Source organism: Anolis carolinensis, chromosome 5, assembly GCF_035594765.1.
Source record: "Anolis carolinensis isolate JA03-04 chromosome 5, rAnoCar3.1.pri, whole genome shotgun sequence".
NCBI classification, from domain to species: Eukaryota; Metazoa; Chordata; class Lepidosauria; order Squamata; family Dactyloidae; genus Anolis; species Anolis carolinensis.
In genome coordinates, this window is record NC_085845.1 from 142343377 (window position 1) to 142368448 (window position 25072).

Consider the following 25072-nt stretch of genomic DNA (forward strand, 5'->3'; position numbering starts at 1 on the left):
CTAAGGCTGTTCCATTGTCATTGCACATATTCCAAATCTATTATTGCACTTCACTATTCTCTGAAAGCCTGATCCCAAAGCCAGGTTTTTACTTTCCTTCTGAAGGCTAGGAGGGAGGAGACAGATCTAATGTCACTAGGCAGGGAGTTCCACTGTTGAGGGGCCACCACTCAAAAGGCCCTCTCTCTCGTCCCCGCTAGTCACGCCTGCAAAGGAGGCGAGACTGAGAGCAGGGCCTCCCCAGACAATCTATATCTCTGAGGTGATTCATAGGGGAAGATACATTCGAACAGGTAAGCTGGGCCAGAACTGTTTAGGGTTTTATAGTCTAAAACCAGCACTTTGAATTATGCTCGGTAGCAGACCGGCAGCCAGTGGAGCTGTTGCAGCAGCGGAGTTGTGTGATCCCTGTACGCCGCTCCAGTGAGCATGTGTGAAACCAGTCTCACCAAAGGAAGCTTATTCACTTACTTTCTTGGCTTAGGGTAATGTGCACCAGCTGTCAACACTGTAGAATGCCTTCCTTAGGGAGGGCCATATCTTGACATAGATTTTAGCTGGTTTCTTGAAGCATACACATGGCAAAGATGGGCAGTCTTCTTGCTGTTCTTGGATTGTAATGGCCATCAAGTAAAAGTCAATGGGAAATGCAATCTAACAACAACTGGAGGGCCACACTGCCCATTGTTTGCAATAAACCATTTTTAATGAATAGATGTGGCCATGGCAAGTTTTCTATGGATTTTGCTTTTTGGATAGCTGTGGAATATTTTGATGAGTAATGCTCACTCTTTTTCGATTATGTAGGTTTATTTTTCCTGCTATGTTTTATGACCTTTATTGTTTTATTCATTGATTGTTAGCAAGTGTGAGTTGCCTCACCAAAGATGGAATGTAGTTTCCTTAAAATAAACACAAACAAAACTTCTGTTTTTCTCTTTCTTTCCTGCGGGCGCTCTCCTTTCTGCTGTGATCAGGGAGAGCTAACGTTTCTGCTGTCAGGCCTCCAGCTGAAATCAAAGAAAATTATTTATTTGGGAAATCATTGTGACCTGGGGCTTCTATAATACTGTTGAGAAGTGGAGAGATGTTTCCTCTCTTCTTAGTTTTTTAAAGCCATGATTTGGCCTTGCTTGTGCCTCATTGTAGCCATTATCAATCTTAACCAGACTTTCCTACCTTTATAGGGTTTGTCACAGATTTTCATCCTTTGTGGACCTTCAAGGGTTTCTCTCCTCTCTTGTTATTGTTGTTTTTTAAACCCTGCCACTCACCCTAATCAGTATATTGATTTCAAACCATGCCAATTTACTGCTGTTGCCTGTCTCAGAAGAGTATAGATAAACTTTGAGAGCACACAAAACGTGCAGGTAATAAATGAATTTGGGCTAGGCTATATATAACACTCCTTTTCTGTGGGGGGAAATGTCATGTTTTTTTTCATATCTTGGAGATTAAGAGAAGGTGGCAATCAGGTGCAGCCTTCTAAGTTTGGTACCGTGTTTCCCCGAAAATAAGACAGTGTCTTATATTATTTTTTGCTCCCAAAGATGCGCTAGGTCTTATTTTCAGGGGATGTCTTATTTTTCTATGAAAAAGAATTCACATTTATTGTTGAACAAAAAATGAACATTTATTATATACTGTACAGTAGTTTTCATCACAAACCAACATAACCAGACAAACTGTGACTCCAGTCAAGAATTTCTTGTTATTACCAATATTTCCATGTACAACTCGTATGTGCATTTACCAATCCTGCATGCTCTGGTGTTTTGTTTGGCAGGCGCCGAGCATGCTTCCAAACAAAAACTTTGCTAGGTCTTACTTTCGAGGGAGGCCTTATATTTAGCAATTCAGCAAAACCTCTGCTAGGTCTTATTTTTTGGGGATGTCTTATTTTCGGGAAAACAGGGTGGTGCTTTCCCAGACTTCTTTAAACTTTTTTTTTTTGTTGATTTGAGCTACAAGTCCTCATTGCAATTATTCAATCTCTCCAAAAGTTTGCCAAGATTTTGACAAGAACATAATGACCCCATGAATTCAAGCAATGAAAAAGGAATGGGTAAAGCGAATGAGTGTGTGTTTGTGTATGTGAGAGAGAGGAAGTGAAATCCTTACTTGCTGCACTCATCTTTATGGATGTTTGTTAGCATTGTAAGAAACAGAAGGGTGAGAAGGAGATATATCACCTTCTCAGACAAGCAGATGACAGATTTAGAGAGAAGCTAATAACCTCTCCTGTGCATGATCCTGACAATTGATGCATGCACCATCATTCAGCTTTACTGTCTGGATGGCTTTTAGTAAACAAACGCTGAGATGTTTTTAAAAAGAATATGTGGATCTTTTAGAAATGCAAATGTGAAGTCCAGGAAACAGTGTTAAAACTTGAGGCCGCAGGCAAAGTGCCAGCCACTTAAACCTGATTGCATAAAGTTTTAAGGAGCCTTCACCCTTGTCTATTGCCCGAACAAAATTAGAATTGAGAATTCCTACTTTGGCAGATACACTTATGCAAAACTGATGAGGAAGGATTTTTTTAAATTTGTTTTTCCAGGTATGTTTTGGTAACAGAAACTGAAGCTGAATGTTTTTGTTTATAGAGCCTTGGAACAAGCCTATGTTTCCAACCAGCTGGCAACAGTGGGTTGAATTAAAATGATATGAACTACCTTCCACAGCCAGAGTTGCTAGATCTCAAGGTCTGGACACTCTTTTCTGGTCTTCATGGGGAGGGTAAAGGATCTCAGGGGAAGCTCGCTGCTTTGAAAAACTCAGTGTGCATGTGTGTATCCCTCATTTTTTAGATTTTGTTATTTTTATTTGAAATACTTACTCTCTTTGACATCTCAAGGGTTGTCAATCAGTCTTAGGTTTAGGCTCTGAAAGCTCAGAACTTGGGATAGCCCTACCAACTCTGTCGACTGTGAACATGACCGTAGTCATCTTCAGATGACATATTTTTCCAAAGGAATGAACATTGATTCAAAACCTCTTCCAGATTCAAAATTGCAGGTTTGAAACCTCCTCCAGACTTAAACAACTATTTGTAGATGACACTACACTAGCTACATACTATATATGATTTGTTCCTAGATGTGCAGTTGAATGCATACAAGGTGTGGAGAATATGGCTATTGTGATCCCATCCCCCAGTCTTCACAATTACAGTGTACATAGTGCCTGACAATAGTTATTTTCTTGCTCTCTGTTATTGTTGTTGCCATTTATTTACATATCACTATCAGTATGATTCTTTATGAGTAAAAGAACAACAAAACAATTCCCTCCCCTCTGGTTTACAATCTAATCAAGATACCACGTGAAAAGAAAAGGAAGTGGCAGTGTGGGAGGGGATTAGGTCCAGCACATACTGCCTTCTCTTCCCTCTCTACATTACCAGGGCAGTGGCAGTTGGGGTCAATGGAGCTTTTTTTTTTTAGTGTTTCTGGTCTAAGCATGATAGAGGTTTGCTTACCTGTTGTCTCTCTCCAAGGCAAAAGCAGTGGCAGCTTGAATGGATGGAGATTTTTCATCTGCATTTGGGTCTAGGCATGGTGGACCTCTGCATGCCTCCTCCATGGCAGGACTATGATTATGTGCCTTGATGCTGTAAGATTGGTGGAATTTAGAGCTGAAATGAATATTCGCATCTTACATGTTTAACTTCTTTTGCATCTCTATTTTGCTTTTGAGTTTCAAATAGATACTTTAAATGTATAGGATTACCTTTTTACTTCGAAATTCAGATTGCCATTCCTTTATTGCTTGGGCTTTTGTGGCCCAAATGTTGCCACTACCACCCTAGTCAAACAGCATAAACTGTTACGTCTTCCATACTAATTAGTACTGAATGTGCAGCGACACCACTTTAACTTCTACGACTTAAACCCCAAAAAACTGGCTCAACTTATCATGGGGCAGTGTGAGGACTGTACCCGAGCTCATATAAAAAATGACCCATCCTCATCTCTGAGTAGAATGTCACAAGGCGTGAACTTGGTTAATCCTGGGGGAGCCTAAAAGAAGCACTAGTGATTTCTATTATCTGTCACACAGCTTCTGGCCTTTTTGAATGCCAGTGTTAAGGGTGTTTTTAGGGAAATCAGAGTCGTTCCTTGTGTGTGTACTTTGTTACCTACAAATACAATGGGAATTGCTTTTTAAGTAGGTGAAACATGCAACCAAACCCATCCATTCAAACGATATGCAGGAGGCAGCACACATTATGTTCGATTTGGATTGCAGTATAGAAATGCACACACTGTATGATAGATTTCTCTCTGCTGCAGTGAGAGGCAGCTAAAGATTATGAATGCTTGGGAAGGCTTCATTAATTTTTATTATATCCAAAGCCTCATAGGCATTTGAGCCTTTAGCTTTGTTCGTTTGTGGAGGACGGAAACCTTATCCTTTTTTTTCCTTGGGCAGTTGCTATGAGGCTTCCTCTCACAGTGCATATGAGATTTATCATTGTGGCTCATACAGTGTAATGTGAATAGATGTCTGTAGTCATCCAGTTCATTGATAGTTTAATACAGTGGCTTGCCAGGAAAGAATCAGGCATTGGGCTTTTACTACCATAGGGGGTGTATAATTTTGTATGCCAGAAGTCAACTTGCACAAGACTCTTTTGTAGGTATATACACATACAGATGTGCACATACACACATAGAAAAAGTGTGTGCTAGAACTACTCAGATTTTTACTGAGGTTAATAGTCCTGCACATAATAATTATTCCAACTGTCTTATGTTGTGTATAATCAACAGAAATCTATAATTAGATGATTTCCTGAGTCAAGTTGTTTTGTGTAGTAAAATAAATCTAATTATTTGCCACCTCCAGCAAGTATACTTAGTTTCTCATTTAAACCACACTATTTAACAGATTATTTTTACAACTCTTCACTCCACATATTCTTTTTTTCTTTTTGATTTCTATATTTTAAAACAAGGTTAGGTGGATAGGTACATAGTTTATACCTTTTCCTAGAACTTTCCCATCTGTATATACTGGTGGGTTGTATCTAAGACTTTCTAAATGTAGAGCTTATACTCTACCACTGATCTGTAAATTCTTGTTTGTGCTTCAAAGTCACATACATTCAACTTGATGATATGTAATACAGAAATATGCTACTTCCAGGGATTCCCAAACCCATGCATTGGGGAAAGCCTCTCCGTTTACTCATTGAAGGTCTACTATTTGTAGTCCTATGCCTAGCTCCTTAAAGTATATAATTCTATGTGAGTATATAAGTGATAACCAATTCAAGTGGTCAATTTTATATGCTAGAAGTTTCAATTTGTACAAGATTCGAGTTCTTGTTAAGGAATCCAGAGAACTGAATTAAGCACTTCTATTGTGGAATTGAGAAATTCCTCTGGCTTGTGATTTTCTTTTGTGTGCAAGAGTTCAGTTGTGATTAAGGACATGATCCAGAAAGTAGTGCACTGAGATAATTGCTTCTGCCATCAGAACCAGGAGTGATGTGATATCTGCTATTGCAACCCAGACTCATATACCTTTCCCACCCATAGAGAAACTTTCTGGAACTACCATATATACTCGAGTATAAGCCGACCCTAATATAAGCCGAGGCACGTAATTTTACCACAAAAAACTGGGGAAACTTATTGACTTGAGTATAAGCCGAGGGTGGAAAATGCAGCAGCTACTGGTAAATTTCAAAATGAAAATATATCTCAATGAAATTATTTTGAGGAATCAGTAGGTTAAAGGTTTTTGAATATTTACCGTATTTCAAAGAAAAACAGTAAACTAGCTCTGTAAATGGAAAAATAGGGTCAACAAAAACAATATGGTATTAACAATAACTTAACAACAACAACAACAACAACAACAACAACAATAATAATAATAATAATAAAAACTTCATTTGTACCCAGTCCTATATCCCGATGGGGACTCAGGCCAGCTTCCAACATAGTAACAGGCAAACATTCAATGCTTACATAAACAATGCAGAGCTAGATATAGATCTATAATTATATATACTAATTTCACTAATTTCCCCCTGAAATGTTTGCAAATTCTCTCTCTATATATGTGCATTTTCCTCCTGCAATATTTGCAAGCCCTATATATTTATGTTTATATCTATCTAGAAACCTCTGTGTGCGCGCGCTCATTTCCCCTGCAATATTTGCAAGTCCTACATATCTATATTCATATATATCTATCTAGACATCTCTCTGTATATAGATAATTATATCTGTATAGGATTTGCTAAGACCTGTAAACATGTGAGGTGAAAATTCATATATAAAATAATGTATACACATAGATACATATATACAGGTACATGGAAATCTCTAGATATCTATATGTATATAGGATTTGCAAAGACTTGCAAACATATGAGGGTGAAATTCATATATAAAATTAATGTAGATAGATAGATACAAATATAAAGGTACATAGGGATTACAAAGACTTGCAGGGGGAAATGCTTATATATCTGTAACAGAGATTAACAAATATTTCAGGAGAAAATACTTTTATAAAATTAATGGGTATATATATATTCTTCTTCCTGACTTTCAAGGGTTTCTTTCCCTTTTCAAAACATTCCCTTGGTTAAGAGTGAGGGAGGCTTTGGAAAAGTAAACACTAATAAGGGAGGGTAAGATGAGAGATAAATATATCATATATTGCAAGCAAGGTCTCCAGGCTCCGCTGCCGCCTTGACCTTGACCCGATTATAAGCCGGGGAGGCTTTTTCAGCTCATTAAAAGGGCTGAAAAACTCGGCTTATCTTCGAGTATATATGGTAGTTTTGGGACAACATAGATTTTTACAGTGGAACAGGGAGGTTGTATCTTGCCGTAGCAAAATGTTGGATGTAGTTCTAAGAGGCAACTTAATTCTCAGATGTCTTATATCAGTCACTGTTGATACTAATATTGGCAGTTACCAGATGAGCCAGGAACCAAGTGTTTTGCTCGCAAGTTGAGCCAAGAAATTAGGGCAGAGGAAAAAAGTCGGTAGTCAAGAAATGCACAGAAACAAACGAGATCCAGGAAAGCCTTGTTGCTTAGACATGTTCCTAATTGAATAGGCAGCCTTTTATAGCCCTTCTTGTCAAATGGCCTGCCTGAATTGGCAGGTCCTTTTGAGAGCTGGAAAATATTTAACTGGCAAAATGTTGTAAGTACAGTTCTAATAGCTTATTATGTGGGCAGTAAGCATGCAGAACTGTGGATTGATCATTTGCACCAGTGATGTTCCCAGGTCATCTTCAGAAGAGGTCTCCTTCACCAATTCAGGCTGTTTGTCTATATGTGTGTACACATCATATTGGACAGTAGAATATCACAGGGCATAAAAGCAATGTCTGGAGACAATTTTAAAAACATATGCTGTTGCTCATTCCTACCCACAAGCAGGATTTCAGTTGAACAAAAAAGAATTTGTCTGCTACAGTGTGATAAAGAAGGTATGAGGTAACCCCAGAGCCTACTTATTTGGGATCCAAGCAGATCTGAAGAAAAGCTCTGATGGGCTAAGTTGGATTTGTCTCTCAAAATGCACAGGAAACTTCATGAGTCTTTTTCAGCAAACCTATATATATATGTATAGCGCAAAACTATTAAGAAATGAATATATGAAATTATCAAAGTATACTGGAAAGTGCTGGATTTGATATGAAAATTAAATTTAATGTAAATAGAAGAGAAATTGATACTTCTTCCAAATGTTACATGTATTGAATTGTATTCCAAACCAGACAGTTCTGATTCTTTCTTTCAAAGATTTTGTTTTAAAAAATCTAGTACTTATTTATGCATACAGATGCTACAAAGTAAAGGTTTTCAACACCAGCTGTTCTGTTAGCACCAGGAAGCATGGTGTTTGCATCAACTTGTGTGAATGATGGAAAGCTAAGAAATGATAGGATGTTTTCCCATTTCTTAAAAATGAACACTCCCATTCCTTTGATATTATATGTGTATTCGAGTTATTTCCAACTTGTGGAAACCCTAAGCTGAACCTATAATGTGATTTTCCTGTCAGCATTTGTTCATAAAGTAGTTGCCATTGCCTTCCTCTGAGAGAATATGACTTGTCCAATGTCACCCAGTGGGTTTCCATTGCCAAGCAGGAGGTCTCCAGAGTCATAATCAAATTCTCAAGCCATTGTTTGATGCTGGCTATTTACTTTCTTGGATATTGCAGAAGAAATTAAATGTTGACTGTCATCAAGCAACCTGTTTACCAGATGGTTGGGAGCACTTTTGTAGTTGTAGTTAAAGTTCAATGAGCACTTGTCTGTAGTTTGCTCAAAAGTGGATTTGAGAATGCAGTGTCTTAATTTCTTAAGTGTATTTCATGATTGCCCCCTTTCTCACTCCTATGTCCAGTGTGTTTTCTTTGACAAACTCAAAATATCTTTTGCTTTCTGCTATGTTCTCTTGCTGCCTTTTTAGTAGTTCTACTTGGACAGTAGGGTAGTTGTATTGAATCTGACCTTGACATCAGGTGTCTCTTAGAATTCCATCTGTATTTTTGGAGCAGTGCTTATGAACGTGCTGGATCAAATGATGGCTCTCTTATTTTGCCCTTTTGTCCACTCACTCTTTGACAGATGTTCCTATATTCTAGTATCGCCTGAGTTTCAAGAAGTTTTAGAAGTTTTTACTATTTTGCAGTTGTCCTAAAATTTCTTGAAACAGAATGTTTCTTGCCTTCTAACTTTGAGAACAATCTGCTAGGGCCAGGGTCTTATCACCCCACCCAGCATATACAAGAAATGATGGAGAAAATAGTGAGTAACTTTGCTAAAATTGTCATCTCTCCATAATGCTCACAGGTGATGTATGATTCAGCTTTGAGTTTAAGTTTGTGTGAATGGAGTTTTGTCTTTTGATTTAGCTTTGTTCCTTTTTAAAAAGCAAAGGCCTCCTTCTACTGGACAATTTTGTTGAGTATTGTGGGTTGAACTGCAGAGGTATACCTGCTTAGGCACGTAGGTTCAATTATAGGAAATGTAGAGTCTAAATTGTTACATGGTTACTATACAATATGATCTGTGCCAATGTACTGTACACAGCTTTCCAAACTGTGTGTCACAACACGTTCGTGTGTAGGTGTGTCGCGCGAACGTAACATGAAACAACAAAAGTCTTGGAATTGTATGTAATTATCTTACAAATCATATATATATATATATATACACACACACACACACATATGCATACATATACACACGCACACGTACACACACATAAAATTGAAGGTTTTCATGAAATATGTTGTGTCCTCATTCATTTCAAAGGGGTTGGTTTAACCTCTAGTTTTCTAGAACTGAATTACTGTGTTATGAAATGATGCATGTCTAAAAGTGTGTTACCAACATGATATGTTTGAAAAGCTCTGTATTAAAATGTCAGTCTGTAGGGATATCTTCCTATACTCACCAATATGCCTAGTTGATCTTCTCCCTCTACTACCTTTTGTCTTTTCCTCTTGTCAGCCTCTGCCCATTCCATTCTTTCTCTAACATTGATCTTTCCCTAACACTATTTCTGTGCTGATTTAGCCTTTCCCTCTGTTCACACTCTTCTCTCTCTTACCACATAGGATCTTGCTCTTTTTTTTTCTTTTAACAGTTTAGAGTTTGGAAGCCCTGCAGATAAAAGCAGTAGATAGAGGAACCACTTTCCTTTCCATGTCTTTGGCCCACACAGACCTGCCTAGAGGCCCTTTTAAGAAATTAATAAGTCAGGCCTTACTGCTATTTTTCTTAGCTTGTTAGGTAAAGATAAGGGACTGTTCCAGGTAATGACTGAAGAGTACTGCAGACTACTGACCAATTAAAAAATGAACTATGATGACTTAAAAAGATAAATAAACCTGGGGTGCACGTTCAGTGGAGCACTTAATGTGCACATTTAGTTCCAGGTACTTTGTTTTCACACATTACAGAGATAGTTGCTTTTGTGCCTTTTTATTTTAAAAAAATTATGGCAAATTAAACTTAATCTATGATGAGGTTTTCTTTTTCAGAGAGAGTTTGCTTTTGTTTTACTCTGAGGCTGACATATATGATTTAGCCAATGTCATCCAGTAGATTTCCATGGCATAAAAGTGTTTTGAACTGCTCTCCCAGCATCTAGTTGTGTCTGTTATTAAGTATAGATGACAATAAAATTTAGAATTCATCTTTTCTGTTAACGCATATTTGTTTTTGTTTGCAACTGGATAGCAGCTCAAAATAATAGCGAAGAGTAGGAAGTATTTTTCTGTACTTTTTAAATAAAGAATGTTATGAATAACAGATTAGATAAAATTAATTAATATCATAATCATATATATATATTACAAAGCAAGCTCTATTGATTTTAGAAAGATTTACTCCCATACAAATGTATGCGAGCGCAATCCAGATTAGTCAGATTGAAATTTTGAATGCACCACTTTTCTCAATTGCTCCTCCAGCTAATGGACTATAACTCCCATCACCTCAGTATTGATGAGGTTGAGGGTTCTATGTATGGTAGTCCACATTTGGAAAGCAGCAAACCAGGCTATACTAGTATACTACATACGTAGCTTTTTAAAGTGGCATGAAATAACAAGCTTGCTGTTTTTGACTCCAGGTGAAAGGCTGCAGGAAATCTCATGCCCAGAGCATATGGTCTTGAGAGCTTTGTGTTTCTAGGAAATCATTATATGAGCAGAATATTTTTGTATCACAAAAGTAATAGGTAATTACATGCCATCTCCCGCCTTCTGGAGAGTCCTAATGCATCCAGATAGATGAATCCTGTTAGGCATATACTGGAAGCTTGTGATGGAAGTGATGTCTGTCATGTTTCTTACAGTTAAAGGTAAAACTTAAAAGGTAGAAATATCTATGTATGTGCCTTCAAGTGGCCTGTTGACTTATGGCAATCCCATGAATTTCATATGGTTTTATTAGGCAGGAAATAGAGGTGGTTTTGCTGTCTCCTTGCTCGGAAATATAGCCTATAGCACCTGATATGTATAAGGTATGCTATTATGCTAAAAAAAAGCCACACTCACACTCATATTTTTATGTTGATATCTTTATTAAAGATGTATTTTCTAAACTTAACAAGGTACAAAAATGATCCTCAGGTTCATGTAATCTGCTGATATTTAGCATGAACGAGGCTTATACAAATGGATCTAAATAAGAGGGGGTTCTGTTATCTTATTTTATCTTTTACAATAAACCAAAAGAAGGGATGAACCATGTAGATCATATTCAGGTAGATTTTGAAGTCAAACCCGATGAGAAACAGCTCAGAAAGATGGGTATGTTTAGCTTTGAGAAGGGAAGACAAAAAGGTGTTATGATAGCTGTCTTTAAATATTTGAAGAGGGTATCATTTATCATTTATTCAGCTGCTTTAGAGACCAGAAGATGAACCAATGGATTCAAATTACAGAAAAAGAGATTCTATCCAAACATTAGACAGAACTTTCTTGGTGGTCATAATCATGGGTGATCACTGGCCACGTTGTCTGAATATCTGGTCATTGTATCCCAAAGCAGCTACTTTATTCTCAACTTAAGAATGGAAAATGGAATGTCATTGGATAGCAAAAGAGATTTAAATATGGGCTTGTAGCTAACCTAAAAAAATGTGGTATGTACACCAAGAAATGGGAAGTCCTGGTATTGACCAATGTAACTGGAGGTCAGCTGTTACTAATGGTGCTATAGATTTTGAAGAGGCAGGAATACAGGGCAAAAGAAAGGAATGTGCCAAGAGGAAGTTGTGTCAAGCAAACCCTTATCATGACCACCTTCCATTTGGAAATCTATGTCTTCAGTGTGAAAGCTCATGTGAATCCAGAATAAGTCTTCACACTCATTTACGGATCTCTTGTCAAGGTTATACCTCTGAAAGACAATCATACTTGGTCATGAGCGATTTTCCATGATGACTAGTAGAGTGTTTGAATTGAATTCCTTATGAAGCAATTGTCAGATGATGAGTTCTTGAACAATACTAGTGCAATGGGTCATTGGTATCAGAGGTTGGTTGGTTCCAGAACCCCCTATAGATACCAACATCTGTTGATGCTGAAAACCTATTGTACAATAGTAAAACGGTACATAATAAAATGGTGTTCCTTATATAAAATGGAAAAAAATTAAGGCTTTCTTTTGTATCTTATGGAGGGAAGGTATTTTCAAACCATTGGTGGTGGAATCAGTGGATGCAGAATTGTTGGATACAGAAGGTTTATTGCAGTTGGAACATTACTGAAGCTGATTCTGAAGCCAAAAAAATAGGGCCAGTTGAACATATTAAATACATTTTTTTTTGAAAAAGTAGTATAATATGACAGAAGATAGAACAACTAGTAGCTTAGATGGCCAACAGCATGCCAGGAATTATTTTAACTTCTCTTGGCTTTCTCTGCATCCTGAAGGATAACTGTTATAAAAAATTAAATGGACTGGTAACATGTTCAATCCATGCATTCCTTTGCTGTTCAGATAGTCACCACCACCATCATATGTTGTTCTGTGTCTCTCCTGTAGTTCCATGGTTAAACAACTTTTTTGTGGGCTAGGAAAAAACAAAACAAGCATTCTTGAAATGCCCTGGAATGAATCCTAAGATAAATGAATGGAAGGAAGTCAAGGGAAGGATTGGTATCCACCCCCCATCCACATTGTTCAAGAGGCCTGTCCTGATTCTCTGGAAAAGCTTTGTGTGGTGTGTGATTGTGAAGGTTACACTGGCAGCTGAAGGGCAAACAGAGAATAGAAATTGTTACTTCCATGAACTTCCTCTTTTCACTTATCTTAGTGTCCAAGTTGCTGTATTTTCACAATTTGACATCAAAGAGCAAGCCCTTGAACCCATCCTTTCTCAGCTGAAAAATCTTCCTTTTCCTAGCATCTAACCTCCTCTGCCATTGCTGAAAAATTAGACTCTGCCGTTATATCATGCAGATTTATATTTTGATCTGCTTTCATTATCATGTCAGACACACTTCATTAGTAGTGGCAACAGCCTCAAAAGTATCGACTTACTTACTTACTTTTTTCCTTCCTTCTTTCTATTTTCGTGCACAGAAGCATTCATTTAAATTGCTACTATGTGTAAATGTAATGACTGTGTTTATACTGAGAATGGGCAATTTCAAGCATGTTTCTTCCAAGACATTTTTTGTAAAAGTACTTGTTTTGCTTGGCTCTTAGCTGGGAGTCTTAAGAGGAAGTGCCTTCAGGATTACAATTGAAGGGCGCCACTGACCTTGCGTGCTGCCCAGTTTCCCTTCCAACTGTGGGGCTTACAAACAGTGTCTTTGAGAGAGCAGCTGGTATCTTAAAGACAATTTGTCATGTAGCTGAGACTTGAAAGATCATTGCAGTTCCTTGATTGGGCTGATAAGTAATTCTCCCGGCACATCTGCAATTCCACAGCTGCTTCCTCCTTCTTGGAGTTTTGCTTTCTCAGCCAGTCTGATGGATTTCCTTTCATTCTGCCAGCTCTCAATGTTTCATCTATTGAGCAACATATAGTCACTGATTTTGGTTTCTGGCCGTTCTCTCTTCTGTAGACTATGAAGGCTAGCAAAACACTTGGTCCAGACTGTTACCACACTCCTTGGCCAACCTAAGAATAAACATATTGCCTAATCTTCAAACAAAGATCACCCTTTGTCCTCTTCCATTCATCTTGTTGAAAATATTAAAATACATGTAACTGCACAGTACTTTGAAATAATTGTGCAAAGGCACAGGGTGATTAAGATTATCTTACCTCTTACTGCATTTATCAAATCAAAAGCCCCAACTTCCTGTGTCAAGATTTTGTTGTTGCTGATAGTGTGGGCTTACAAATAATTCTTCATTTATGGTGACCCTAAGATGAACATATTGTAGGGTTTTCTAGGTGGGATTTAATCAGAGGGTTTTTGCCTTCTCCTGAGGCTGATAGAGTGTGACATCCCCAAGGACACCCAGCGTACTAGTCCAACACGCAAACCACTACATCACATATCAATATGTATCAAGACTTTGGATACTAATATTACTCCTGTGTTCCTGTGTTTATATTTTTGGAAAAAGCCTTCATTTTCCACAAAGTCTGTCAAGATTTCTGATGTACTTGAAATCACAGCTAAAACACCATGTTAGCTAATTTTAGACTGCTAGAAGGAATCTGATAAAGCAAGCATTTATTAGTGCATTGAAGGGAAATAGTACAGTTTTGCCTGGAAAGGCTTTTGTATCTCAGAAAGCCATTGCCAGCTTGCAAAAGAAGACAGTGAGTGGTGAGAGCAGAGTAGATCTTCCCAGGCTCCACATCCATCATCATGGTGTGTATTCTGCTTTACATTGGATAAGCCTCTGTTGGAAGGACTGTCAGAAGATGGGCTATTGTTTGAGGCATGCTACTTTTTTTCTTTTAAAAGAGCCCCTTAATCTAAAGAATAAAGGCCACACAAAGATTGACCAAGGGCCCTGAGGTACTCCACCATTAACACTGGAGAGCAGAGAGCAAACATTCAGATCACCTAGTTATCTGCAGTCCTCCCCTCCTTGGTGAGATGCACTGTCCTTTATTTAGACTACAGAAATTAATTCTGATTTTGTGTCTATACCTAAAAACTAGCATGTGAACATTTTTGGGAGAGAGCTGTACTTATACCCTTTTGACCTGATACGATCTTATTTTATATGCACGTGGCTATTTCCACATAGAAGGGTGTAAAACATGTGGCTAATGTATTTATGGGAGAAATCACATCCATGATTTGGGACATGGTATATACAGTTGTCCCTCCACATTTGTGGTTTTGAGTTTTGTTAATTTGGTAAATGGATTTGATTAAAATGCTCTCTTTAGAAATCTCTAGGTCCTATAGAGTGACTCTACGGTCAACTTTCTGTGGTCATGCTGGAGGACTTAAAGATTTCTAGAGAGAACACTTCTCTAAGAGTCTCTAGGTCTGCCAATGTGGTTCTGTGGTCAGTTTCCAGCAGACATCAACCATAGCGTCCTACTAGAAGACTTAGAAATTACTATAGGATTTCTTCATTGAGTTTTCACTTTATGGGGGTTCTGTGCTCCTAAACCCAGGGAATGTGGAGGCTCCATGAGGTGCTCTGTGAAATGTTCCTACTCTTATTTATTATTCTATAAAATATAACCTGTCTAAATGCATAGAAGAGCCACTATATATCCAAGTACAGTGCTGAAGACTTTCATTATAAAATATATCATGCACTTTTGAAGCTGTTTCCAGAATAACAATTTTTCCACCCATCCCATATACACTAATTCCTGTTCCAAATCTTAAGCACTTTGTCCCAGATTGTGAAGAATAAGGAGGAAAAATAGGTTATTGCTAATAAGCCCTGTGATGTGATATTTATAACTGATATAGCTTACAGCAATGTGCAGCTTATAGAAGTATTGTTGTGCTTTTCCTTACAGTATGAATGTATAATAGCAAACATGTAGCTTGTTAAAAACATTATGATTAATTGGAATTTAATATCTCTTTCAGTAATTGCAAGTTTTCGAGGAGCAGTCCCACATGGCTTATCACTGGAGATTGGAGACACTGTTCAAATACTGGAGAAATGTGATGGTAAGTGTTGACATTGGCATACAATTGTCAGGTGGGGAAGATTGCTCAAGGTCATCTTGTGTAATTATGCTAGTGCAGGAATGAAATGTTTGTTGTAGAGGATAATCTGTCTAAATAGAAAAATGCAGCTAAAAGACTCAGAGCTTGTAAAAGTTACAAAACCCAATAGCTATACTGATTGCTGGACTCTTGGAATTGGTAGCTTTTCTAGGCTTTGTGCAAACTGTGCTTCAATAACCAAAAGGTTATTGAATGAATAGAACAATAATCCTGTAATAAAATTCATCCAGCATTTCAGATCAAGTCAGTTCTCCCTGTATGCTATGGAATAGGCAACCATGCTTGTTGTGGGAACCATATGGCTCCTGTGATGTGAGGAAAGCAACATCTGTACATTGTCACCAGCCCAGATGTATATCCAAATATAGCCTAATATATGTCTCACCTCTTTCCCATGTAAGTCTCAAGACTCATGGGACAAGAAATCAATCATAACTAGACTTGTAAATTAATTAAAATATATATATCAAGAAAACGTTAAGCACATATTTGTTTTGGATTAAAAAAAGTGTAGAATTAGAACTCCACAAACCTCAAGAATTATTTTATTTTATCTCTTGATTCAGCCTTCCCTTGCTCTGGGGTAGTGTTTCACCTCATTATTGTTGCCACCACATAATCGTCACACACTCTTTTTTGATCACCAAATTAGTTTTTTTTCTCCTCGTGATCACAGCAGATAGTTAGTTTAAAAACAACAACAACAACAACAACAAAAACCAAAGCAAATCTTTCCCTCCTCCCCCTGGTTTTTAATAGTTGATAGTTTTGTCAAATTTACGAGTAATGGTTTATGAATAATGTAAGAATGTTCCTATGGATTCTGTATGTTTGGTACAGGAGGAGGATGAGTTACTGTACTGGGTAGCATTTGTCTTAGAGACACCACTAAGTTTCTGTTAATCCATTTTCCATTTTTTTTACTGAATCTATTGTAGGTGGGATTAAGAATTATATTTAGATCTATGAGAAATTTTAATTTAAAGATAAATGCAAGTTTATAATGATTGTTATTTATTTGTAGGCTGGTACAGAGGATTTGCCTTAAAAAATCCAAATCTCAAGGTAAACTATTCTTGTTTTTATTTTAATTTTCATGCAATGAATAGGTAGAGAGATGTGGAGATGGTGGCGGGATATAAAAATAAAGTTATTGGTGTAGCCCAGTGGTGTTAACTGGCACAAAAGACAGAGACTTCTGAGAAACAAAGTACAATAAGACTCCTGTAACTGTGGAAACCATATCTGTGTTTCTACCTAAGTGCATCTAGGGGGAAATGGTCTTTCTAGGAATTCCTAGTTCTTCTAGTTGATTCTATAATATGCTTCCCCTGGAGGTTATGATAGAGTTGTGTTGGAGGACCTATTTAGAGGGATGTATTTAGAATTCACTAATGCCTCAGCAACCAGCAGACCTGAGGATACCTGGCCACTAAAATGGAATCATAGTAGTAGGAGAGTGAAGTAAAGCTCAGCATTTCCCTGAGCATACAATCTCCTTTTCACCAGTAACTAATTTGCCAGAATGGAAGATGTTTTAGTCACATAAAAAAACCCACATATTTTGAATGTCTCCTTATTTGATGTAAATACATGAAGTTCCATTGCAATTTGCTCTCCACTAGTGTGTTTTATTTCAGTCATAAATGAGTGTGTCTGTGTTTTTCACAAATATGCATATGTTTCATTTATGCCCATTTCCATTCTTTGCTTTTGGGTGCTTCTTACATTTACTGTACTGTTTTCCTCTTACAGGGTATCTTCCCATCCAGTTACATTCACTTGAAAAATGCATGTGTTAAGAACAAAGGGTAGGTTGAGATTCTGAGCTCTGTGGTTTTAGCAAATGTTAAATGGCTGTGTGGAAAGTGTGAATTGATGAAGTAAGCATGCTGGAGATAGATAAAAATACTGGACCAAGAAAAATATGCCTGTGACACATCAAAGAACTTCTGAAGGGAGTGTCCTGTGGGTTTGCCTTCTCCGTCCCATCTTAATCTCCTATTTTTTGAAGCTAACCACAGTTCAATGACAATATTTTTCCATTAATTGTGTTACACATTGGAAATTGGTTTTTATACCTAACCACATATAGATAAAACAACAGCAGTGGCAATGCAAAATGCTGAACTTGAAAAATGAGGCATGTATATGTGTGTGGGTGCATTTCATATGGGGGATGGGAAGGGGTTTTCAAGCCCTTGATCCCCTATCCGTGACTAGTAGAAGCAGGCAGCTTGTGTTTGCTATGGGTGTGTGATCAACAAATGTTAATCTCTAAGCTGCCACGGGATTCTTTCTTTCTTTTCCTTACAACAGTCTGAATACATCCGCCCTGCTGGAGTTAAAGCATTACTGGTGATTAACATAATTTACTCAGGGCTAAATGGACTGCAGCTGAATGGACCATAGCTTGCCAACTCTGCAATATTTGTTAAGGGAAAGGGTCAATTCTAACTAATTACAGTTTGTAGCTTAGTCCCAAAATTGGGACGTTACTTGATGCTACTTCCGAAAGGCAGCATGAACCAAGATGATCCTAGAAGAATGCTTGATGTTTCAGTACAGTGATTGTTTGCTATGCAGTCATCAGCACTGGGCTGGCCTTACCATGAGGAAAAGTGAGACAGCTTTCCCAGGCTGATACTGAATGGCACAGAGTGGTTTCACGTGCCAGTCCATTATCGCATCAGCAAGCCTCCTTCTCTGAGATCTGGAGGAATACATTCAACATTTTGCAGATGATATGAATTAGGATGGGTAGCTAATCTCGAAGACAGGATTATAATTCAGAATGGTCTAAACCGACTGGAGATTTGGGTCAAAACTAATAAAATGCATTTTAACAGGGAAAAATGTAAGGTTTTACACTTAGGCTGAAGAAATGAAATGCACAGATATAGGATGAGTGACACTTGTCTTGAGAATAGTATATGTGAAAAGGATCTAGGGGTATTAGTAGACCGCAAACTGAATTAGTCAACAGTGTGATGCAGTAGCTATGAAAGCCAATTTGATTCTAGGTTGCATTGGTAGGAATATAGTGTCTAGATCAGGTATGGGGAAACCCAGGCTGGGGGGGGGGGGAATGCGGCCCCTTGGGCTCTTTTCTCAGACCCTCCTCTCTCTCACCATCCTATCCTTCCTTTATTCTCTATTTCCTCCTTCATTCCCTCCCTTCCTTCTTTCCCTCTTTTTCAGTACATCTTTCCTTCCCTTCTACCTTTTCTTTCTTCTTTCCCTCTTTCCTCACCCCTTCCCTCCCTCTTTCTCCTTCCCTTTTGTCTTTCCTTCTTTCTCTCTTCCCTCCCTCCCTCCCTCCCTTCCTCCATTCCCTTCCACCCTTCTTTCTTTCCATCCTTCACTTCCTCTCTCCCTTCCTTCCTTCCTTCCTTCCTTCCTTCCTTCCTTCCTTCCTTCCTTCCTTCTTTCTTTCTCTTTTTCCTTCCTCCTTTCCTCCTGGGGGATGTTTAAAAGAGAAAGTGGAGTCCCCTCGGGAAATAGGGAGAGTTATAAAAAATTATTATTATTATTATTATTATTATTATTATTATTATTATTATTATTATTACAGTAGAAAGGGAACATGAGAACCATGTTTCAGGATTTTAAAGCGTGTTTCATTGAGGAGGAGGAGGGAGGGGGAAAACTGATTTTCTGCTGCTCTCAAGACCAGGGAACAAGGGAGCAATGGTTTCAAATGGCAGAGAAAGAGATTTGACTGAAAAGAACTTCCTGGAGAATGGCATAGACTGTCTAGGAGTATTATGAAGTCTCCTTCTCTGGAGGCTTTTCCGTAGAGGCCTTCTATCGGGAGTGCTTTGGTTGTGTCTTCCTGCATGGCAGGGGGTTGGACTGGATGGCCCTTGGGGGCATCTTCCAACTCTAGGATACTAAGTTTCTCTATCAGGAGTAGGCAATATGGGGTCTCATGAATACACTTTTCTTTTCCCATCCACCATCTCATCCTGACCAAGGCCAACCCTTTTGGGATCCAAACATTTCCTGTCTGTCCTTCACTTTCTGCCTTCAAAAGAGAAGAGGAAGGAGAAGAAAGGGCAGTGAAGGGACTTGGGGAGAGCCCCCTCCCTCCTGGCCCACCCACCCCACTTCGGCCCACCATGCGACCCCCCAAGTTAGAAAGTTTGCCCATGCCTGGTCTAGATCAGTGGTTCTCAACCTGGGGTGCTCAGATGTTTTTGGTTTTCAACTCCTAGAAATCCTAATAACTAGTAAATTGGCTGGTATTTCTGGGAGCTGTAGGCCAAAAACATCTGGGGAAGCCAGGTTGAGAACCTCTGGTCTAGATTGGGGGAAGTAATCGTACCATCTATTGTGCTTTGGTCTGACCTCAAATGGAATGCTGTGTCCAGTTCTGGGTATCAAAATTCAGAGGAGAGTGACCAAAATGTTGAACAGATTTGGAAACTATGCCCAGTGAAGAAAACCTATTGTAGCTGGGTATGTTTCACTTGGAGAAAAGAAGGCTAAAAGGTGACATGATAGCCATGTTTAAATATTTGAAAGGATGACATCTTGATTCCGTCTGAACATTAGCAAAATCTTCCTAGTGTGGTGGAGTCTTCTCTGCTAGGTTTTAAACAGAGACTGGATGGCCATATTTCAGGACTTTTTAAAATTATATTTTTCTGCATGGCAGATTGGACTGAATGGCATTTGTTGTCTCTTCCAACCCTATGTTTCTATGATCCTATGGTAGTCTTCTCTGCTGTGTTGAAGTATGATTTAAACTGCTATATGCGGACTGGGTATAAGCACAATTTTTCCCTAGGCAGCAAAATGTTCTTGTCCTTCCCTGACCGCACATAACAGAACTGTTTGTTGGTTTTGATATTGTTTTCAAAGGACAGAGAATTGAAGGAAATTCCGTGTAGAACCAGAAATCCCAGTTTGAAAGGTTTCTTTTTAAAGTTTAATAGCAGCAATGTTGCTTAAAATGCTTTTTAGACACCTTATATCTTTTGTTTCTAACAGGCAATTTGAAATGGTTGTTCCAACAGAAGATTCTGTCATTACAGAGATGACATCGACTTTAAGAGATTGGGGCACAATGTGGAAACAACTTTATGTGGTAAATAATTATAGTTTAAAATATCAAGATTGTTTAGATTCAGGGCAATTTGGAGGAATTAGGCTTTGAATCAGACATCTATGTCTAAGTGAGCCTAATTAAGGATTGCGGTTTAGGATGTGTCCAAATCCCAAGATACTCCTATTAAAATATTTGTCTTCCTTTAAAGAGATTTAATTTGAGATAGGGTCAGAAAGATAATTGAGATTCTAGTTTGCTCCTCAAACATAGTTACACACCAAAATTAATCAGAACAGTTTGTGTGTTTTTAAAAACTTAGTTTTCCTTTTTACCATCATATTTCACTAGCAATATTGTCCATGATATACATAAAGGTGTTTTCTTTTCCTCCTATTTTGAAATAGGGTGTGCCCAAATGAATGGTGGATATGGAATACTTATATTTGTTTATATCCTGTTTTGAGTGTTATATAATTTAACACATACATTTTTAACACACTACTGGTTTAAGAAAGGGAAGTTCTCCCAGTTTGTTGAGTCCTATATTTTAAGTATATCTACAATGTATAGAAATATCAGTTCCATATTTCTTTAACTGTCAAGTTCCATAATAAAGAATAAAAGTATTCTCTTATTGTACCCCATGAACCACAATTCCCAGAGTATAATATGACCCCTGTGTCCACATAGAATACAGTCCAAGAATCTCTGTGGATACTTGATACTATGAATAATAGGAACTGCTTTTTGACCATATTTAGGACAGAAGAATACCATAGAATCACAATGGAGAACCTAGAGAGACCCATAAACACTTAAAGGGAAGGGATATTTCTTATGAAACTGATGTAACTGTATAGTACAGATATGCCTTTTGTCCACCATATAGAATTGTTAATACACCTCTAACAGCAAAAGTAGCTATACATGCAGCAACACTTCACATATATGATTCCTGTTCCAAAAAGTCTGGAATGACGTGTATTTTATTGAAGACAATATGAATGGGGGAAAGAAATATAACAGCAACAAAAAAGTATGGTATCTTCTATTTCAACTGCATATTAATGAGATTGTCAAGAAATTAACATTGCAGTCTGCTGATTTAGGTGTAGTAGGCAAGGGAATGAACTTGTTACCAAAAAGCATTTTTAATGGTGTCTTGCATCTTTGGACTTTGATTCAAGATAAAGAAAATGTTTTTACAAAGAAAAAGCCCACTTTGATGCACAAAAGTAGCTTGAAAAAAGTGTCCTTGATTCTTCAAAGTGGGACATGGTGCTTTTAGGAATGACCGCCTAACACATTTTGAAGTAAAAATCAAAAGTACAAATCCCATGCGTATCCCAAAATTATATGCTGGAATTGTGAGTGGAAGTAGGTTTCAGGCATTGGGAAATAGACCTTTTCTTGAACCATGGGTGTAAATCTTTTCTGATTTTGCCATGTTTCTGTGAAAAGGCTTAAATACAGCAGCAGATTTGGGAAAGCCTCTACGGTAGATTTTGTATGGAAAATGTATGACCTGAGGATCACATGCCATTCCAATTTATGGATGCTGCAGTCCCCCATAGCCTCTGGAATTATCCCCAAAATATAAAAACATTAAAATAGGAACTTTTCCAGCTGAAAGTTGCTTGAAAATAGTACATAGAGATAAATGCCTTCTTAAATAAAAAGGAAAGATAGCAGGAAGGGAAGGGAATTCCACAACATGGAGCAGTGACACCCCCACCCCCAATTTCTACTCTTTTGTTTCTCTCTCTCCTGTACCTATGATGTGCCTTCAAAATGACAAGAAAAAGTAATACAATATCTCTTTTAGTTGTCATTTTGTAGGAGAAACAGAAGATTAAAAAAGTTTTTTCTGGGGGGGGGGTCCTACCCCGCAGCGCAGTTGTCTGTCCCTGCACTAGATGATACAAGTGTATCACAAGTGTACATTGGGAAAGTCAAATATACTCAGGTAGTTTGAGCATCGAACAATGATTGTGGAGACCAGGGTTTGAATTCCTGTTTGGCCATGGAAACCCGCTGGTGCCCATAGGCAAGTCATACTCGGTTAACCTCAGAGGACGCAAAGGCAGCCCCACTTTGAACATATCTTTTTCAAGAGAGCCCCATGATAGATCTGCTTTAAGGTTGCTATAAGTCAGAAAGGACTTAAAGGCACACAACTACAATAGTGGATGCCTAGAATGGGGATAACCACATTTCCTTTATTCTTATTCCTACCATAAAAGATTGACGATCATAGGAATAGAGCAAACTGACATGTTAGTGTTGTTTTTTTTTATGTCATTTCATGCACAGCCCTTCTTATATGTTTATTACCAGGTGGCAATGGCTGCATCTGAATGGAATCATATGATTGAAATCAAAATGGCCCAGTATGGAGAAATGTTTGCTTCTGTTGTGTCCTGATCTATTTTCCTTACTATGTCACCTGCAGATATCCCGAGATTAATGACAACTTTTTTTAGCTGAGACAAATTTGTAAGAGCCAGCATGGTATGGTGGTTTGAGCACTTGACTGCAGCACTGGAGACCAGGGTTCAAATCCTCACTTGACCATGAAACCCAGTGGGTGACCCTGAGCACATCATATTCAGTATGAGAGGAAGGCAATTGCCAAGAAAACCCTGTGATAGGTTCCTCTGAATGTTTCCCCAGATTGGAAACTACTTAAAGCAATAAGAACAAAATTTATTTGCCCACGTACCCCTTTGCAATTTAGAACTGACTCATATTTAGGCAGAAAGTAGATAGATTAACCAAGTGGTAGTGCATGACAGGCATTAAGTAGCTTATCTGCTTTCAAAAGAAGTAAGAATGCCAGAGACTGTATTAAAAGTCAGAGCAGGATTTCCTCTAGCTGAGCACCAACACAATGTACACTGATTGAGAATCACATGGTCCTTCAGATGTTGCAGAACTGCAATTCCTAGCTAGCATACATTTTGCAGAAGAATGCTGGGAACTGAACACTTATCACTTCTGGAAGACCACACGATTCTCCCCCCAGTCTGTGTCGAATGGGGTTTCATAGAATCACAGAGTTGGAAGAGACTTCATGGATCATCCAGTCCCACCCCCTGCCAAGAAGCAGGAAAATCACATTCAAAGGTGAAGGTTGAATTTTGGACCTTTGGCATGCAAAGCATATGCCCTTCCATTGAATTCCAAGCGAAGAGATCAATTATTTTTATTTTTTCATAGTACTTCAAAGTACTTGGTTATCAGTTTGGTCTATAAACAAATGGTTGAATGAGGAAGCCAACTGCAACAAAGGGTTAGATAGGGCAGGAACAGGAAAAACATTTGCTGTAAGTACATATTGCCTTTTCCCTGTAAAATACACACATACACACACACACACACAATAAAGAAGAAAGAGAAAGCAAACCTACTATAGTATAAGTATTACCATCACCAAGATGTAATGGATTATGAACAGATGAAAAATGGGCTTTATTTGGTTGGAATTAACTTAGGTCATAGCCTCATACAGCAATAAAATGGATCTTCAGTTTAGCTCATTTTTATAAAAAGTTTTGGAACTAACACAGTAAGAGTCATTTATATCTAATTTAATGAGCTTGGGAATCTAAGAATGTCATTATGTATTTGACAGAGAAACGAAGGGGATCTCTTTCACCGATTATGGCACATAATGAATGAAATTCTAGACCTGCGACGGCAGGTCTTGGTGGGACATCTCACTCATGATAGGATGAAGGATGTCAAACGGCACATCACTGCCCGCCTGGACTGGGGCAACGAGTGAGTAAGAGACAAACTATATTATCTTTATTGCTGTTACTGTGTTAATAGTATGGTAATTAAAAGGAAGGTGAATTCTCTGAGCAGTACATAAATAACTTGAAAATAACTTGATTTTCTGATCGAAAGCTTAAGAAAGCCCCATCCCATCATTGGTACCATTGAGACATTTTTGTTCTCCTAGCCAGTTTTAGAAATCAAATGAATAGCATCCGGAAAGATCTGTAAAGAGAAAGTATTTCCTCAAGGGCAAAGATGAGGATCTTATCTCCCCTCCTCTCATTTTTCAGATGTTGTGTCCTTCCCCTCCTCCCCACAAGCTCAGCCTTGTCAAGTTGGGAGACTTATCATGAGCCGTTTTATATTCACTGTAAAAGGCGGCTATCCAAGACAGAAGGCAAAAATGTTCAATTACATGAGCAAAAAACAACTCATACCTACCTTTTGCAATCCCCACCCCCTGCCCATCCTTCATCCATAGCATAAAAACTCTACAATGCTGTGATCTCATGTGGCTGGGAATTGTATGAATCTTCCAGCTAATACCCTAACAAGAGG

General features: G+C 38.2%; 1 protein-coding gene across 12 annotated transcripts in view; it reads left to right on the top strand.

The window, feature by feature from the left end:
* Positions 1–25072, top strand: part of dock4 (dedicator of cytokinesis 4) — a 329858-nt gene that overhangs the window by 120560 nt on the left and 184226 nt on the right. For 11 of the 12 annotated variants that reach the window (XR_010006703.1, XR_010006702.1, XM_062982447.1 and 8 more), the window contains exons 2-6: positions 15535–15618; positions 16703–16743; positions 17434–17489; positions 20674–20770; positions 24366–24514. Coding sequence is in view for 10 of the 12 variants with exons in the window: in XM_062982447.1 (XP_062838517.1) it covers positions 15535–15618; positions 16703–16743; positions 17434–17489; positions 20674–20770; positions 24366–24514 (427 nt within the window). In the remaining 2 variants the exon portion in view is untranslated. Of the gene's footprint in view, positions 1–15534; positions 15619–16702; positions 16744–17433; positions 17490–20673; positions 20771–24365; positions 24519–25072 lie in introns of those variants that run through there. The other variant, XM_062982456.1, reaches the window with a different exon arrangement.